The following is a 19813-nucleotide window of genomic DNA, read 5'->3' as shown; positions in this document are numbered from 1 at the left end:
TATTGTCTGTTTCTCTGAAGGAGGCAATGGGTTTCACATATATTTGGGTTGGATAGCAAAGAGTAGGGAGATTGCCAGCAACAAGATGGTGTGCAAATTGCTTTGGGGCTGGGCCAGTTGAAGGAGATAAATCACCACAGACCAGTTCCTGGGCCAGTCACTTGGTAGCTGGACATTATGTAGAGATAAATGTATTTGTCCTCTAGGCTCTGCACTCATTCCTCCCTCTTGACACAATGAATTCCCCCTGCTGCCCAAAAGTGTGTTCCTGTGTCACAGATGGAGTCTCAACATAGCCTCCAGCTTTTGGATTACTATTTCTGTGCCTATGAGGGCCATTTTTATGTTATGCTAAATGTGGTGTCATTAATATTTCACTATGGGAAGTGATTGTCATTTCCTGGAAAAAAATAATCTTGAATATTCTAATGCATAATTAGCATGAAATTATTATAAGAGAGTAAAATAAGAATTGCTATTCTGGGCAAACCAAGGGCTCTTCTAGGTTCATCCAACTCTGATAGTGGCCTGTGGTCCTTAAGAAAAGAGTATAAGGATAGCACAAGTGCAAAATCACATAGAACTTCTAAATAATGCCCTAATTTCAATGAAATTATGGTTAGAAATTTCCCAAGAAAGGTTCTGTTCCTTAATGTTCAGAAAATTCAGGATGGACTTAGATTTCTTGCAGATGTGATCTGAATCAAAAACAAAACAAACATTTTTTAAACTTCATGGAGAAATACATGTGACTCACTGTAAACAACTCTGTGTGCTGAAGTCTCATACAGGGCATACAATATGCACAAAGGAAGCAGCAATATAAACTTTATCTAATAAAGTGTTCTTTCTTTATGCAAACAAATATTAAATATTAACTGCCATTTAATCACTTTGCCATTCGGTATAATGAAATCCCTCTTCAAGTTTTTGCTTGTTTTTATCTGACCTGAAGGATTCTGAACCATCAGTAGTTTTTCCACATCCCTTTACCAGATAATCATCAGCTCAACAGAAATTTGCAGGCAACCCCACTGCCAAGTACCCTCTGTTGTGTAAAATGACCTCATTTCTGTCCTTTTGTTTCCTGTCTTATAGCTGCTTTCTGAAACATGAAGTCTTTCTCATTTCATCTATTTGAAAGGAAAGAAAGTATTTACAGACACACACTCTTTTTATGTTTCAGGCATACTTATGTATTCATACTGATTCTTTTGAAGAAGTAATGCAATTATGAGGTATGGCTTCTTTAAGAACTATATTGACTCCTCTCCATTGTATCAGATGGATCCACATGTCTAGTAATTTGAGCAATTTCTGCCAGAAAGAGACGTTGACAAAGTAGTTTAAAATATTACCCATATTAGCATTCTCCTCTGGATACAAGGTTGAAATCACAGATTACAAAACAATTGATGGTTTACAGTTTTATATCTAAGTTTCTTCTGATCCATTGCTTACTGCAATACTATTTCTATTATAAAAGGTGACTTTTAACAGCACTGAAATTAAGAGAGATCTTGAGAATCACACTGTGTAAAGAAAAGTATTAATGCAGAAGGCTTCCTAGGTTCCCTGACAGTAAGCTAAGCAGAAAAAAATTGTTTAGCTACTAAGCCATTGCCTAAGCCATTGCCTAAATTTCCATGTGTGCTCCAGTAGAAAGCATGCACAGCCTTCCCCTTCCACCTCCACTTTGCCCCAGACAATCATGCAAACCAGAGCTTGATGGCGAGGGGCAAAACACCACCAACAAAATCTAGATCTCTGCCATATTTCCTGTTTGTGAGCTATAGAAAAATGCCTCATTGATGGCTTTAATTCCAAATTTCTAGAAACAGTTTTTCTTTTTTTCTGTATTTTAAAATAATTCTCACTTCATGAACATATTTTTCAGTTCTAACTGCTGCTAGGAGATTCATCACTTAAGCCTTACTCCTTTAATATGGTATACTGTAGTAAATATACCTATAGTACACTATAGGATATAATATAGTATATTCTCAATATAGTATACTAAAATAATATCTGAAATTTTCTATATCAAAAATAGCATGGCCAGCAGGACCAGGGCAGTAATTGTCCCTCTGTGATTGACACTGGTGAGGCCACAGCTCAAGTCCTGTGTCCAGTTCTGGGCCCCTCACTACAAGAAAGATATTGAGGTGCTGGAATGAGCCCAGAGAAAGGCAACAAAACTGATGAAGGGTCTGAGGGAGCTAGGGTTGTTTAGCCTGGAGGAAAAGAGGCTCAGGGGAGACCTTATTGTTCTCCACAATTTTTTTTCACTGAAAGGGTTTTCAAGCATTGTAACAAGCTGCCCAGGGAGGTGATGGAGTCACCATCCCTGGAAGTGTTCAAGAAATGACTGGAAGTGGCACTTAGTACTAAGGTTAATTGACATGGTGGTGGTTCAGTCAAAAGTTGGGCTTTTCCAACCTTAATGATTCTATGGCTTCTTATAGAAAGTCAGGCAAGAATACAAACAATAACTTATCCTGATTGAATAACTGAATAATCAGTATAAACAGCATAGACCAACTCAATTCCTTGCTGACCTAAGCAGAAATTAAAAGATCACAAAATATCAAAAGAAACATATCCTGGGTCTTTCCCATAGGCAAAAATACAAGAAGAACCTGCTTGGATGCTGCTTCAGTATTCAAAAGCAGGAGATGAGGTGGTAAACAGCATATCTGATAACCTTATGCAAGGAGATAACCCTCCCTCTTTTTAAGCAGGGATTTTTAACATTTCATGCAGTAATTGAATACAACCTGCAATGGAGCCCTGTTTCTACCTGAGTGATAAAATATGTTTCTTATACCTGTTGCAGTATCTGTCTCATGTCTGACTTCTTTGTACCAAATGTCAATTTGTACACGATTTCTTTTTTCCCAAAGAAAACCAGTTCTTGGTTTAAAATGCCAATTTATATATGATCATTGACTACAGAGAAAAGAAAAAAAAACCACCACATTTGAAAATCACCATATTTATTTTTTCAATCCAGCAGTCACTAACTCTGTTATAAGATAGAAAATACAGAACATACACAGCTTGCTTCATGCACAGAGTCTTAGAGATTGATTCATTCTGCAGCCAAAGACTAGGCCAAGAGAAAAAAAAAGAGAATAGTCCCATTTAATATGTATTTTATAACAGTGCTTACCTCTGTCTTGCTCAATACTTACAGATTTCAACAGAATTCCAAGTGGAATTACAACTTATTACAATGTATAATTAGTTTTCTCAAGGAGTTACACCAGGTTTGGTTTGTTGGGATTTTTTTTTTAATGTAAAGGATCTTATTATTACCAATAGCTTAGAATATAGAGTAAACTTCTTTTATATATGTATATATATATATAAAACTGTATTTAAAACTGTACCAGACTGAACAGAAGAAATTAATTGTTTCATCCTTTTCCCATGAAATCTTAGTTACAGTAGAACCAATACCAAGCACTTGAGCACACTAAAAGCATCTTACTTTTAAATCAGCAATATATGCTCTCACACTAATATTGCCAGGAATTAAATGTGATGGGCTTAAACTGGCAAATCAATCAAACACACTATGAAAAGCAGATAGAAAAGAAAAATGGCTATTCTGTGCAATAACACCTGTCATGTCAATTGTTGAAAAAAGTTCAAGTATTAGCAAAGTCAGTGGTATGAGTATCAATATTTAATAGGCCTAGGATACAAAAAACACAAGAAAAAAGCATTTACCAGAGCAGAAAAAAACAAGGATTTTTTTCCTAATAACTTTAATAATAATAAAGCTGCTTTAATAATTGTCTATGTAAAAACCTAACAGGGTGTCTACGTCAATTTTGCCACTGCTGTTGAGAAATAATTGCAGCTATTATGTGCAAAGTTACAGCTTTTTCCCTTCAGAACTCCCAAACATAAGATCAGAGAAAGAACAGAGGAAAACAGCCATAAAAATCATACATATTCTTGAAGTGTTGGTCCAGAAACAACCCCAAAATCTAATGGAGCCACTTCATATGTAAAAGGCACATATGAAAGGTTCTGTGCAAATACAGTTATTTACAACCATGTAAAAATAAGATTATTGTTTGTTATTAAGACTATCTTTCATAATGTTACTTTTTCTTCCTGGCAAGTAGGACCTAAAATATAAGCACACAGTTAAAAGAAATTAACACCAGTAGAAGTTGTATTTGATCCAGCTGTAATAACACATCCATCAGCAGACCATTTGAAGGGATTGCAAGTCTTTGTACACAACACAGATACCTCAATGCATAGTAAAAAAAGTGATGCACAAAAATCCAAGTGCTTACTGGGCTGGGGTGGGTCATCTCATTGTCACCAACACTGACACATCAACATCCAAAAATGCAGTCTGTAGCACTGATGTGGTCTGCCCAAAACGAAATACTTTGTGGTTTGAAGGGCTGTCTTTGTTTTGAGTTGTTTGGGGCTTTTATTACTTCTAAGGCATACTTTTAAAAAAATATTTTATGTGGGAGGAATTGCCAGACTTCCTGATATCAAAGAGAGACGACAAAAAAAGGATATATGTGAGAGAGGCACAAAGTTCCCCCACTAGCTCAGGCAGAAGGAGATTTAGGGATGAGTTTAGGGTACAGAGCAGCAGGGGAGGGCAGGAGCCCATTGGAGGTCCCACCTGAGGGGTGTAGGTGAGAAGCTGGGCTGGTGACAAGTTTGCCCCTTGCTTTCAGCCTCACTGACTAACAGGACATGACACTGGCCCAAGGACATATGCTGGATGTGTTTCAGTGAGGTAGGAAGCTCAGGAGAGAGAGATCCACCAGTCCTAAATGTACAGGATTGCACCTGCTCTTTTATTCTCTTCATCAAACCTGAGAGATGTGATGGATCTTTTTCAGATAGGGAGAATGGTCAATAGGATTTGCTTGAGCTTCAGCATGTTTCTGTAAGAGAGCATTCAGATAAATGGAGACAATAGCTCAAAAATTGTTAGTTTCTCCTGGTTTTATTTTTGAACCTCCAAATTATGCTGTAAATCCACCGAAGTCTTGTTTGTCTGTGTGGAGTTTTGCTGTGGAGATTCTGAAGATGATTAGATGTAATAGTAATGAATTCTGAGCACGGAAATGATGATGTCTATTGCCAGCAACCATCATGCAAATTTGTAAATGTTTACAAATTCACAAGCTAGACATATGCACCACTGAGACCAATATTGTAGTGCTATATTTAGCTCATTCCTATTCCCCTCTCAAGATACATATACAATAATAACTTCAAGTGAACAATTTTATTTAGATTAATCCATTTTGCTTAAACTGCAACAAAAAAGTACGAGTTTGAATAAAAATCTAGGAGGTGCAAGGCCAAGTGTGAGGAGGAAAAGGGGAAAGATCTCAATAAACATAACTTGATTATTTTTTCCTTTAGTAAAACATACTACAAATGAAAGTCCAGTGCCCTCTATTGCCAGCAGTAGTGATTACTTTGCTTACTTGGCATATCTAATACATCTCAGAGAAGCTCTTGTTATTCTACAAGAATCTATAAAAACAAGAATGCAAAGACAAATGATTTTAACATAATAAAAATTCATGTAATTTAGTCCTCCTAATTTTATTAATTCACTGCAAAATTTCAGATTAAAAGCCTTTGATACTACATCATTTTAGACACATTTAAAATATATTTTGTATTCACTCCGACCTTTCCAATGGTGAAAAGTGTTCTGTCATGCAGATGCTCATTGTTTCAGATAATATACTTGCACATGTCTTAGAAGGCAAGCCATGTTCACAGAAAACATTTTAACCCTTAAAATTTGATTTGGAGAAGTAACACAACCTTTGCACATGTAAACAAAAGATACTGAGAATATCTTCACAATCTTCAGTGGCCCTGCTGCAAGCTGACAGCTCTAATTCTCTCTGACTAATGGGGATTTCCTCCAAGGGCTGTGGCACCAACCTTAGCTAGGGAATGGGATCAGGTTTGGGGATGGGGATAGTTCTGGTGGAGGCAGAGCCCCTTTTCCCCATGGAAAAGTTGCTCCTGAACTGTAGCTAGTTTTGAATTTATGCCCATGAAGGCAAAGCAGAGGAAACTTGTCAGTGCTTGCACAGTCATGGGAGCAGACAGAAGCCAGACTCACTTGCAAGAAAAAGGTCTTTTGAGATACACAGCCAGCAGCCACAGCTCCACCAAAAGATTTGCAGATAATGAGGTGGAAGGAAAAGTTTCACTTATCATCAAAGTGAAAATTAATCTGCTCTCCAAGAGCTGTCTTGTTAAACTGCAATCATTTAGACATTTTTTGGGAAACAAAGCCTGCAACAGGCAATGTTGTAAAGTCTCCTGGCAATGGGAGAATGTTCTGGAGGAGAAATATTAGGAAATCCCTTCCCTTCATGCACACATAAAAAAATCTTCACTGTCGGGAAATTAATTTTTAAAATACCTAAAATGCAACCACAACCAATATAGAGACAGTTGGATTAGCTTTTTTGTTAATGTTGAACACCAGCCTTTGTGACTTTGAAGAACCAAAACCAATTTTTCTCCTTTCTAGGTTTTCAGTGAAAGAGTTCTTTTCTCTACTGAAAATTTGCAAAGCATCTCCAGCTGTGTGACAGCCAGAGTGGATCATGAGACTCAGGCTTCTGATGTTACCAAGAACAGGAAAAATAGAGAAAACCATCCTGTTAAACACTGTTTTGGTTTTGTCATGCTGCATTGTGACACCACACAGCTTCTGGTGCTCCTTGCTCTTACAGTAAGTGATGGCACAAAATCTCAATCTTCACGACTCAGACCTCTACACTACGCAAAATTAAATATTTATACATAATAAATGGATTATATAGGGAGTTATTTCCTAAGTATTTTACAAAGAGTAAGCTGAAAAATTGCTTTTTAAACAAAATATAAAAAGCCATCAAGTTAATAAAATCAAAATCTTGCATACAGTGTTGATGCAACGTGCAAAATTCAATGCATGAGGGTATTTGTGTCTTCAAACTGTGCCTGTTTCTCTTTTGAGTAACGTTCTGTTTATGAAAACTTTCTTGATCATAAAAAAAATCTATAAAAATATACTAATAGATAGTGCAAGTTCCAGAATGAAATTCTAAGTAAAATAAATAGCAATGTTGCCACTGATATTACTTTAAAAAGTACAGTGAAAATAATTTTTAATTTATTTTTCATTTCAAAGGAAATTTAATTGAAACATAATAAACATTCATACAGCAAGAATCCCATTTTACTGCATCATAAGAAAAGATGCAGAATATAGAGCCCTAATAGGTTATTTACTATATATATATCTCAATGAAAATAATTCTGAGCATGTGTACTGCCTGATACTTCCTTATGTATTCTGGAAAGATCCAAAAAATAAAAATCTCTCAACACTTAGCAATGCAAATGTGTTTCCTACACCAGGTTTAAATATTAGTTGGCTTAAAAAGCTTTTTGCCTTAATGATACAGAATGGACATGATGGGCATTTGGTGTGTTCTTGCAAGACGTATTATAAAAAGGTTATTGGCACAAGAAAGTCTGGCATTTTAAAACAGGATGTGTCCCAAAGGTAGTGTTGATCACACAGAGCTGGAACTCAAAGTTAAGAACTACTAATCTGGTTATTTGCCACACTGTAGCAGAAACAAGTAATTTGGCTTCCACATTAGGAACTGTTCTTTCTCATCACTTTTACTATAGAACTTAGAAAGGCTGGCAACCGGCACCATACAGAATAATTAGGTATTTACTATATATAACTTAATTTACTATATATTTACTATATTTACTATATAAACTATATATTTACTATATTTATTATACAGAATAATTAGGTATTTACGATGAATAAATATCAGTCGTGGTATCTAACCAACAACAAATAATACCAAATTTTTTTCTTTTTTTTCAGATTTATCAAAATGATGCAATTTGAAATCTATTAGCTTTCCTTGGAGTTTTTGCTCAGAAGAAAAAAAAAAATTCTGAGGCTGCTCCCGAGGTATTATCCATGTTTAATTAAAGAACTGAGTTAACATCTACCATATTCACTTTTGACATGTGGCCTTTGAAGAACAAGACTTTTAGCACAGACACAATTTCAACATTTTATTAACCGTCCATCTTTTGTTTGCCCTGGAATTAATGTTCTTACTTGTGACACCTGATTCTCCCTGATATTTACCCCCAAATTAGTGTTCCTTAGATGAATAGAGCACAAATTTTTTTCTGGTGAAATTCAGCAGAAGTCTAATAATCTACTGGCAACATGGAATTGAGCAAACTTTTATTTATTTTGTTTCTCCAACAGACTTTCATGCAGGCACAAAATCATCTGTAAACGGCTAAAGCACCACAGCTATCTGAATTAACTTCTCTGAACTTGTCTACAAAGATATTAAAGTTTTGTCCTGCAAAGCCAGTGCTGAGGTACTCTCTAGAACTCAGTTCTAAAACTGAAATCCTACAACACCAGCATACCCTACTAATAGCTTTTATTACCTGAAACAACTAGAGACATTCTCTGGACTCACAGACATGCATATGCAACTGCTGCTCTGATTTTAGAAAATACAACATACCAGCAGACATCACTGAAGCTTGAGCACACTGATCAGAACCTCAAAGTATAGGACTTAATTCTAATTTTCCTACCAGTCACCCACTCATCTAAAAAGCTGTCTACATTTGACTTATAGGTTAGCTGTCAAGAAAGCAGTTTGGAGAGAGCTAATATTGAACATTTTAATCTGTGTTTTTGTGATTTGTTGCCAATCTCCATCCCTTGCTTCAGCTCCTCTTCTTGGTTATTAAATGTTGTCCAGAAATATGGCTAAAGACATAGATTATTCACAGGTGCAACTTTTCCGTAAAAGCAGAATCTTAAAGAAATTTTCCAAATGAGACTGGTTTTGTCTTCTTCACAAAACTTCACCCAATTACTCCTATCCCAGAGTCTGCACACTGAAACCACTTTTTTGTGAGGGACTTTTATAATTTATTTTAATTTGAAGTCATGGTGAGTGATAGCATGGAAAACTGAGCAAGTGTGTGAGCAAATGCAGCACTGCAAATTCCTCTATTGGTTGCCAGACTTATGGCAGTGCTGCCTCTCTGGACCTCAACTATTTGACAGATTTCCTCAAAAGACCAGTAAACTGTTCATGTGTATCAGTCATTCCTGTTGTCTGACATGCAGAAGCCATCAACAATCACAGGAGGCCACTCAAGAGTCTTGAATAATTTCAGGTTGTCCATGAGCTAAAGAAGGCAAAAAGAACTGAGACCATCACCACACCTCCCATGGTACAACATGTAAACCCTGAGTAATTAAATTATTTTAACTGCTGTGTAGTTTGACTAAAGTTGTAAGCAATGCCCTCTATCCCTGCATAGACCATTTGACTGAACAATATAGTTGCTATTCAAAACTATTTCATCAGTAAAAGGTGTATTAAATTTTGCTGACTATTATTCTATTAGCCACATATATTTTAAATGAAGCTGTCAACTTTACTTTCTTTGGCACAGGTTACATCATTACTGTGTTTCTTCACATGATCACACAAGAATGGAATCTAATTCCACAGTCACCACACAAATAACTACCTCCTAATGTTTCCATCTGCCCATAAAAAGGTGCCATTTTTCACAACTTAAATTCTTCACCAAAAGGAGAACTACCAAAGGATCTTGGTTGTTTGTAAAGCTAATTAATGTAATAGCTGTTATCCTTATACTTGTTTTCATATTCTGATTCTTCTGTACAAAAGGAAGAAAATCAAAGCATGAGGGAAAACAAACAAACGAAAAAAAAAAATTACCCCCATTTTTCCTCTCTAAATCTAATATGCTTTATTTTCTGACTCTTGTTCCTGCTTAGTTGGACATTAATAATTACAATGTTTACATGAAAAAGTCTACTGTCACATATAATGTCTTCTTTGACTACATAGTAGAATTTTATTTTCTTCTGCAGCAGAAATGTGGACAACCTACTTAAATATCTGAATTTGCAAATGATTTTATGAACATCTGTTATTTGATATCATAGATTAAAACACTGAAAGCTTCTTCCAAAACTACCATTCTTTTAAGAAGCCCACTTACAGGTTAAGCTTTGACCTCAACCTAGCCATAAGGGAATATCCTAAAATTCAAGCTGCCAAAACGTACAATTATTAGCTCATATCCTTCTCTGTATTCACAACAGGCACTTCTATGCTGACATTAAAATTTTCAGTACTTTGAGACACTTTCTCCACAATGAGGGAACAATAAAATTGCCCACATTTCTTTAGTCATAGGAATTTTCTCTTTCCTTTTTAGGCTTGAGTGTTGCTTTTTAAAATTTTTTTCTTGCTGGAATTTTCATGTTTTAGTTATAGAATTAATTGGCATATACAAGCTCTTTCCTATATGCAAGTAAAGAGTATTTCCATCTCTAGGAACACTTTGTGTTTTGAAGCTATTATGCAATGAACGACTCAAAATGTTTAACCAGTAAGGCAAAATAAACTCATTTACAATGGGGTACAGGCTAATGTAATTGCTGTGTCTGTTTCAAAGATTCAGCAGAGACCTGCTACACTTGCAGGACTGTGGCAGATTTGCATTCTCCTGAAATATATAGTTCAGGATTTCAGTTATATCAGATTTTAAGAGTTGATATCTGAGCAAAAACTATCATACCTAGGACTAGACATGTCTCTTGTGAGAGCTCTAATTACAGTTCTATTATTAAAAACTAGGTTATAATACCTTCCTTTTATATCATTACATACTCCCTGCAGAAATTCATTATTTTATAAATAAACTTCTTCTGAGGACAAAGAAAAGTTCTTTCTGAATAAAATGATATTAAAGTATTATGTTCCACATTTTAAAAATTGCTTTCAGTTTCAACCTATTGCATGCTGTTTAGATGGTAAACCAAGAAGGTATCACTAAAGAAAGTCACACCCCATGTCTGTGATTACAGTGGGGAAAGCAGAGGTTTCTTGGGTTACCCTTCTCCCATTTCTCTTACACTTTAAATTTACTAAGTGTTTTATCTCACAAACATTAAGAGCCAACTGTTGGGCTTTCCTACTAAAACTTTGATGATTTTCTTATAGATGAGTCACAAACTAATTTTCAAAGCCCAGATTTTCTGCATAATCCATTTTCTGGCTAATAAAAGGAGTAAGAATTAGAGAGAAACATGCTCTTTTGAGCAACTGTAAGAGGGGCCTGCAAAATGAATTGTACCCACTTTTTCCATTTAAAGCACCCCACTCAACTTGCCAAAATAAGTCTGAAGGGAGACACAGCCTCCCCCATAGCAACTGCAATCTTGCTGACAGTTCTGCTATCTTTTCCTAGATACCCTTTCACAGACTTCTCAGTAGCACTCCAGAGGTTTTAAGTGCTGCACATCACAGACAGAAATCTGTCAAGATTGTGTGGCTGAAAGTTTGTTATGGAATTCATGTTAGGGACTTGACTCCACACCTAAGAGGTAGCAGAGTTCACTGCTAAACTGAAGGCATCTGAGTCTGAAGTAGCTATGCATGATCCAACTAAAATGTCACTGTGGCGTACCCAGAAAAAGGACAACTCTCTTCCCTCAGAGGTAAAAAATATATGTGGGTCTCAGGTTATGCTGGTGACACATAAATTAGAAAATTATTTTTCAATTATTTACAACTTTTCACATTTAAAAGCATTATTTGTAATTACATCACAAGTCACGCGAAACGACTTGCAAACCTGAGTGTTTTGAACGCTTAGTCTGCAAATAAATGCACTGAGGCACAGGTGCTCTAGACATTGAATTTTTAATAAACTAATGCAGCTCTTTGGGGAGAAATGCACTATACACCCAACACAAATTAAGATTTAGAATATTTAGAACTAAATTTTATTTAGAACTAAATTTTATTTAGACTGTATAAGAATGGGGGCGTTTGTGTATGGAAGGCAGTGGATGGGTGAGAATTATCAATCATAATTTCATTTAACCCTAAATATTTTGAAGTTAATCACTATAGTGGATTTCACTATACACAAAGAGGAGAAACGAATGATGTAATACATTTCTCTGTCTTCATTCCAACCTTGTAGGCTAATCTTCTCAAGACAGCACCTCTAGAACTACTCAGGATTTAATAAAACCCAATTCTACAACTAAAGTAATTCATTTAGCACTTTCACAAAGCTGACAATGATGAGAAATCACTAAAAAGGAGTAGCCTGTGAATGGAAATCGATTCCACAGCTAGAAACAGAGATGGATTTGAACCACTGCAAACAAGTCAGGAGAAGAGAAATAAATTGTAGATTTCACATGGAGATCCACTCTCATGTTTTGAAGACCACCTCTCTGAGCTGTTAGAAGAGGGAGAAACACTGTCCTGGTACAGCACAAAGCACTTAACTGTGACTCTTCGTGTTACAGCAAGACCTCCTGTATTTGTGTCCTAAAAACCCCAGAAAGAAATGAAGTTTGCATGGCATGTGACTACCCTGATGAGAGAGCAGCACACAGGCAGGCAGCCAGCAGGAATTTCTGACCTTACCAGACATATAGGATTTCCAATCAGACCAAGCATTCTGGTGTTACACATAACACTTTTGTAGGACAAGAGTAATTTCTTCTAGATTTAAAGATCAAGGTATTTTTGATTGCTGAAATAAGAAGACCCGTCCAAAAAACCCAGGTGATGCTTCAGGCAATTGAGAACTTGAATCACAGGTTTTAGGAGGTTTTCCTCAGAGTGCAAACGAAGTACAGGGAGATTAGTACTTTAAAAATACATGTTTATAAATGCATTTTCACATGCAACTAAAATACTATTTATAAAACTCCAGTAAAATATAGCTACAACACCATCAAAGTACACTAAGAACACTTCACAGAACTAAAGTTGGAGGAAAGACCTCTAGATAATTCAGATGAACAAGTCAAACCTAACATTAAAAGCATCTGCTGATAGGTATTTTCTAAACCTTTCATAATTCTTGTTACTCTTTTGCAGACTTGGTCCAAGTTTCCTCAGTAATTGCAAGCTTTGCTATTCCATAAAACAATCATTTCTGAGAAAACAATGCTGTAGGAGCATTACATTTTCTTTAGAAATAGAAGCAAAACAGTTACTCTTCATTTTCCACAACTATTTCTGTGACCATAAAAAGGCCTAACTGGTAATACATTTCAAATTAGGCTGTATCAGATGATTGTTGCTGGGGCTACTTATTTATACATGTAAAACCAAGATTGCAAATTACTCAAACTATAATCTCACTGTTGCCAAGAAAAAGAAAATAATTACATCTTTCACCTTCTGTGAAGCACTTCCATTATCAGAGCCATATTAAAGTTGTGTTTTTCTTTTTTTTTTTTCTGCAATAGTACCATGTTGCAGATTCATTTCGTTTGTGATTCAACACAGCTCCCAGAGCTTTCCTTTGGTTTATTATTGCCAGCCCAGCTATCCCCTCCTTCTGTATGCATATATTTTACTGCTGTCCTAAATACAACACTTCACAGTTGTCTTGTAATTCCTCATTTGTTCAAGAGTGTATTTCGTCCTGACCCAGTCCTCCAAACTGCTGGACATCTCTGCTGTAAAGATGCTGAGCACAAATGCTGCTGTCTAAAGCACTTGAATTGGTATTAGAAAATGCTCTAGACCATGGAAAAGCCCTGAGGGACTCCCTGATGGACTAAACCACTGCTGAGCATGTTTTCCAACATTATGGTGGTTGTATTCAGATTATTTTATCCCTTTTTTTAATGAATAGGATCAGATGGGACACAATCAAAAGCCAAACTAAACAGAAGACACATCACAGCTAATATTTCATTGCTGCCTATAGCCTGGTAAAATGACAAATGGTGGGATTGATTTGTTTTATTACTGGCAAATACACTTGAGTAAGTATCCTCCAGGAACTAATAAAAAAAGTTTCAGCAAATTAATTGTTCAAGCTGATTTTTTCCTGTGTATTAAAGACAAAATCATTACATACTGCCAGAAGGACATGCTTTAAATAAATTAGTTATTGGTCTTTTTCTTCCCCCTACATTTATGATCTATCATTCTCAAAAACAACTATTTCAAAACTTAATATAATTGACTTTCATAAGTTGATAATAGGATCACACCTCTTATCTCTTACCTTGATTTTCTTCAAGTCATCTAGTTTTATTAAAGGTGCAGTTGCAATTAGAAACAAGAAAAGACAAGTCTAATAGAGGAAACTCCTTCATATATTAGAAACATAACAACGGAGTCCAACAAACAGTAACACAGATGCATCACTAGTTTGAGAAAAGGCAAAGTAAATTGAGGCAGAGAATACTTTGAGAGAAGGATTGCTTCTCACATTTCAATCCCCACTGAAATCAAAGGAATAAAGCTTGGACATTTTTTTCTAGTCAGTCAGTCAACTGCATTCAGGAATATCTGAGACTCGTAACAGTTATCATGAAAACTGAACTATAATGTAGGGATTCCAGGTTTGGGGTTTTTTTTAATATACAAAAGATATTTTTGTAAATAAAGAAATATATTACCTTAGCAAACTGTGCATTTATCCATTTTGTGAAAGTTTTCTTTTGAACATCTTCCCGTTCATCTGCCAGAGAAAAGTAAAGCATTTCATTAGAATTATTCAACAACATAATGCAATATTGTTAATTAATGTTTCAATCTTGGTTTATTGTAAACTACTAATAATACTTCAAACACAGCCAGGAAATCTGTTTGGATGTATTCTGTCCTTGACAATTACATCAACATATTTTGAGGGTTTACAAGTCCCCATCATAGTCATGGTCTACATCCCTAGTCCATCTGACCTATCCTATGGTTTCTTTTCTTCTAGAAGAGTAAGATCTGAAATACGCCATTCTAAGTTTTAACTTCATATATGTCTAAACAACACCAAATATGTCATCTGATGGTTTTGGCATCAGGAAACTCTTCTACAGCATTTCTAGAAAAGAACATTAAATAAGAAGATTATGTTCACCTCCTCAGATTGCTTGAGGAAGTGAAGCCATCAGGACCACAATAGCTCTCCACTGGCAGCCCCTGCTGTACCTTATCCCTTTTCTAACTTGCAATAATTTACCTGTCACAAATTGTTATATATTTTTCTTCCAGTGGAAAAAGAAAAATAACGAACCCACACAGAGATTTGTTCAGCCATACATGAAATGCTTTCTCAATTCTTTAATATAAAAACTTTGTAGGGAGAGATGATTTATCTTAAGCCTTGATTTCTGTATCTAAGTTATAAGTACAGTCTTGATGCTGAATGGAACTGGACAAACAAAGGTACAATTCTGATATAATTTATATAGGTTGAAAGAGAAAAATTATTTTAAACTAGAACTTTGTAAGCATTTGCTCAAAAAGATCTATTAGGCATCATCCCTGAAATATAAAGGAGAGATTTCTTTGCTTGGCAAAACAAAATTAACCCCAACTAGAACTGAAGGGCACATGTGAAAAAGTGTGCAGAACGCTTATACTAAAATGAAATTCACTCAATGCAGCCTTTTGGTTTGCAGTAAAATTCTCTGCACTTTTTAAATAAAAAGGGATACTAAATTCCCTTCTGAAATGTTCAGCAATTAATAATGTTAATGGATTCAGCTAAATTTGAAAGGCAAGTATAGAAGAGCTACAAGAGAAATGCGTGGAATTAATAATGTACTTTGCTTTCCCTCCCTCCACCTGTCCAAGGAGAAAGACAAGGTAAATCTTTTTTGATACAAATATATATTTTGTTCTTAGAACGTCAACTCAATAGCACTTTAAACATACCTTTCCCACCAGAATGTTTTCCAGTTTCAAAAACAAAATATACATAAAAATATATGAAAAATTACTAGAGTTTGCAAAGTTACTATTCCATTATAAAGAACTACTGCATAGATGAGGGAGCATATTCTAACTGTGTTCAGATGATGATGAGTGAAAAAATGAAAACACAATGCTTTATTTGGAAACTTGCCACGGGAGACATGAATTATATACACTCTGCCACTAATATATGAGTATTTGCCACAATAAGCTTTCTAGATTTCTATTGCTGTTTATCCCAACTAATGCTGTCAGCTTCATCCTTTGGCTGAAAGTAATACTTGAATAGCTAAGAATCTAAAAGCAACAGCATGTGAAAGAGATGCATGCTTTTGGTAATATATGATGTTAAAGGTGTTAAAAATTTTATTTTTCCCCATAAGCACCACTTCCCTCTGTGCTGACTGTAAGTTGTTTATTATATGAGGGTTTTTTTTTTTTTCATTTCCAGCCATGTGGAGTACACAGAAGATGAGAGAAGAAAGATGCATTTTGTTGGTGGAAGATAAATATTCAGTCTGATGTTTTATTACAAACTTCTTCAGCAACTTCATATAAAATATTACACGTAAATAGTAGTTTCTGTTTAATCATCTCTTCTAAAACTGCCAAATGCAAATGAGTTTGAAGAATAATGTGGCATTTAGCAAGGAAAAGGAAAAAGAGAGAAACCCACCCTTTTCAAATTGTTCAAACATTATTATGTGATATTTAGCAGGGAAAAGGAAAGAGACAAAACCATGTCTTAAAACTATTCAAACTTCTGCTTTTCCACCCCAGGCAGCTGCAATAGCATATTTAGTAACAGAGTGGGTTGTTTGGTTTTGGGTTTTTTTCACAAAGATAAATGTGAGTGATTTAACTGCTAGTCACCAATTAATTCATGTCCACTGTGCTAACAAAAACCAGGTCTCCTGAGAAAAATGAAAGTCAACCCCACAACTTGAATGTCTGAAACTTATTCAAAGTTCAGGCAAGGCTCTGCTACTTTGTAGAGACAAATCTATTCCACTGCTGTTATCTTTATACAGAGATCATTGCAAGCACTTTCATCTCTAGGTGCTTGCTCTGACAAGTTTATACCACAACAATTTGTTAGTGACAGCCTCCTAACCTAAAAAAGAATCAATCTTTTGGTTATGTATGGCATTATTTCCCCATTGTAAACACAATCTTTTCAAAAGAGATGTTCTCATAGCCCAGATTTATGGATTGAATGCTAGATGTGGAAGCTGAATGACATTTATCTAGGTGCTGCAGAAACGTGCCAAGAACTCTCCTTTGCCACTTTCATAATGCTGTTTTTGTAGGAGATCCTTCAGCAGTGAGCCAGTGAATGTCCTCACAGGTGTTTCTACTGTGACACAAGAATAATCAAATGGTCAGGCAGGTAATTCTTCCATCTCTTCAAGAGTAATATGGTATGTTTATTTCTTGTTTTTCAAGGTGAAAAAATTGCAGAATAATATACTGTCTCTCTTCAGGTTAGATTTAAATGTGAAACACTGTATGGATCCTGAATTCCTTTATCACCATAACAATAGGATCCTTCCCACAGCAAAAGTGCTTTTCTCAAATTGATGGACATTGAGTGGAATAGGCTTAACCTCATTTTCCGTAGGTTATCAACTCAGAAAATGAATGCTCTGAGGTCTACAAAAAGCCTTCCAGAAAACAGATATCAAGCAGTGAGATTTACCTGATTTTTTTGCCCTACAGCCTCCAGTAGCACTGAGTAGTACAGCCTCTAGTAGATCCTATTTTGACTACAGCACATCCTCAAATGTGGTCTGATGAGTATCCAGCTTTGCAACTGTGAATGAAAACCTCTCAGATTAGCTAACTGCACATTTGACTTTTGAAGTATTACTCCAGGTTAGGCCTCATAATAAATTATGACCCAGAGAGAAAGTGCAGTATTAATGAAGCTAATCATCTGACAAAGGACAGTTCTGAGACTTAATCAGGCAGCAAGGCTAATAGAGACAAGTGGCTCACTGAAGGATGCTTAGGAACAATCGTGATTCAACAGAAGAAAGATACCATTAATACTGGCAAGTGGTCACCATACAGCTTTCCTAGATACTCAATAGCTCGTGTTTGCAACCTATAACTCCAATGCAATTCCCATTTATTTTCTACAAGAAAAACTCCAACATTATGTTGCCATCCAATAGTAAACTACCTTTATTACCACCCTTATTTTTCCACACCACCCTAACCCTTCAAATACCACCAAACATACTAAATAAAAAATGGCAACAGAAAAAAAAAGTAAAATAAATACCTGGTATACTGTAAATGCTATTCTGAAAGCATACAGCACTGTTAAGAAGTCACTAAAAATAATACTTTTAAACAATTTGATCTGACAAATACCAAGCAGATTGCAAAATGAACCAAGGTTCAGAAACATACACTGTGTTTGTCACTACATAATTCTATTTATATGATTAAAGCCACATTCCTACAGAAAACATGCAGAAGGGTGAAGGAAATTTGCACACTTTGGTACATCCCTCCCTGTTTTTCTAAAGGATCTTAAACGTCTCAACTCTTGACACACCTGAATAAATATTTCTTTCACTAACTCACAGAATGGCTGAGGCTGTAAGGCACCTCCTGACATCATCAGGTCCAACTGTTTCAGTCAAGCAGGATTACCCAGAGCAGATTTTACAGGACCATGTTGACTGTGGATTTTTATTATATCCAAGGATGGAGACTCCACAGTATCCCTTCCTATAGACTACCACATCAGGAATGCATCTTCTGCCTTCCACAGATGTGGGTAGTGGTTTCCAATGCAAGTGTCCCAGAACATTCTCCTCTAGATTATGTACAGTCCAGTTTCTAAAATTAGAAGACGTTGAGCCAAAGTGTACTGGTACATGAGGGGAATGGGAAAAAAGCCATATCCTCAGATTATAAACTTTCATTTTAAACAAGCAAACAAAAAATGATTGTCATTATCATGTCAGTGAAGATGTGACATTTGCAGAGCATCTGAATCACTCAGAGACAGGCAGTGCTAGGAGGCTCAGTTGTGTGACAGAGGGTTTTATGCAGCCTTCAACAAGCACTTCCATCACAGGTATGGGAACACAAACAGGAAAGGAGACATTCTGTTACTCAGTGTTGCCCTAAGCTAGGTTAAACAACAATTGAATAGTTTGTTTTGTCTACCAGAAAGTATAAGCAAGAAAGAAGGAAAAGAAAAAAAAAAGAAAAAAGAAAAAGAAAAAAAAAGAAAATAATTCCCATATACTGCTGAAAAGTTAGAAACAATGGTGTTAAGGCAGGTGTCAATTCCCTCATTCACAGCAACTGCAGCAACTGCACTTCAGACAATAAAACCATCAAAATTGCTATTTGATTTTCTAGCAGCCAAACAATGCAGATCAAGAAAAGGTCAGGATTTTCTTCAGTGCGTGGGAGTGAGTCCCAGCAATGGTGGGAACACTAGGAATAAAAGAGGCCACAGATAGTCACATTATTGATACTCTGACTCCACTGACTCACTATTCTTAGAGATTTTCAGTACATTGTTACAATACTCTGCCAGTAACTACAACTGCTGAGAAATGTTCCCTTCCCATTCTTGCTTATCTGAGGGGGGAAGAAGAAATCAATGCAATACAATGACTGAATGATATTCAAGTGGACTAGCTTTGATTTTTAGTCATTGAGGTCATCCAAGACATTCACAAGCTGACAGGAAATACAATAGACTGCTTTGACAGACAGCCAATGAATTCAGGTCTATTGCTCATGTAAGGCAATACAGAACATGCGATTCTTTGTCCATCTTCTATAAATATACTGATGAGCACTGTGTTGACTTAATCTGAATATTGTTAAAACTCTCTGTTCCCTGTACTACCCTCTTGAGACCTTACTGTGGAACCAGAGTCAAATCACCATAATCAGACCATCTCAGGCTTTTC

The 19813-nt window shown here is 35.9% G+C and overlaps 1 protein-coding gene across 9 annotated transcripts in view; it reads right to left on the bottom strand.

Annotated features, from left to right (window-relative positions):
* The window catches only part of DMD (dystrophin), a 1152080-nt gene that overhangs the window by 860282 nt on the left and 271985 nt on the right, over window positions 1-19813 (bottom strand). For all 9 annotated transcript variants that reach the window (XM_085049820.1, XM_085049818.1, XM_085049835.1 and 6 more), the window contains exon 2: window positions 14570-14631. In XM_085049820.1, the coding sequence (XP_084905946.1) occupies window positions 14570-14631 (62 nt within the window). The remainder of the gene's footprint in view (window positions 1-14569; window positions 14632-19813) is intronic.

This window comes from Lichenostomus cassidix, chromosome 1, assembly GCF_008360975.1.
Source record: "Lichenostomus cassidix isolate B80296 chromosome 1, HeHo_3.0, whole genome shotgun sequence".
Taxonomy (NCBI): domain Eukaryota; kingdom Metazoa; phylum Chordata; class Aves; order Passeriformes; family Meliphagidae; genus Lichenostomus; species Lichenostomus cassidix.
Note: the sequence above shows the minus strand (reverse complement) of the source record. Positions and strands in the feature narration are given on the sequence as shown.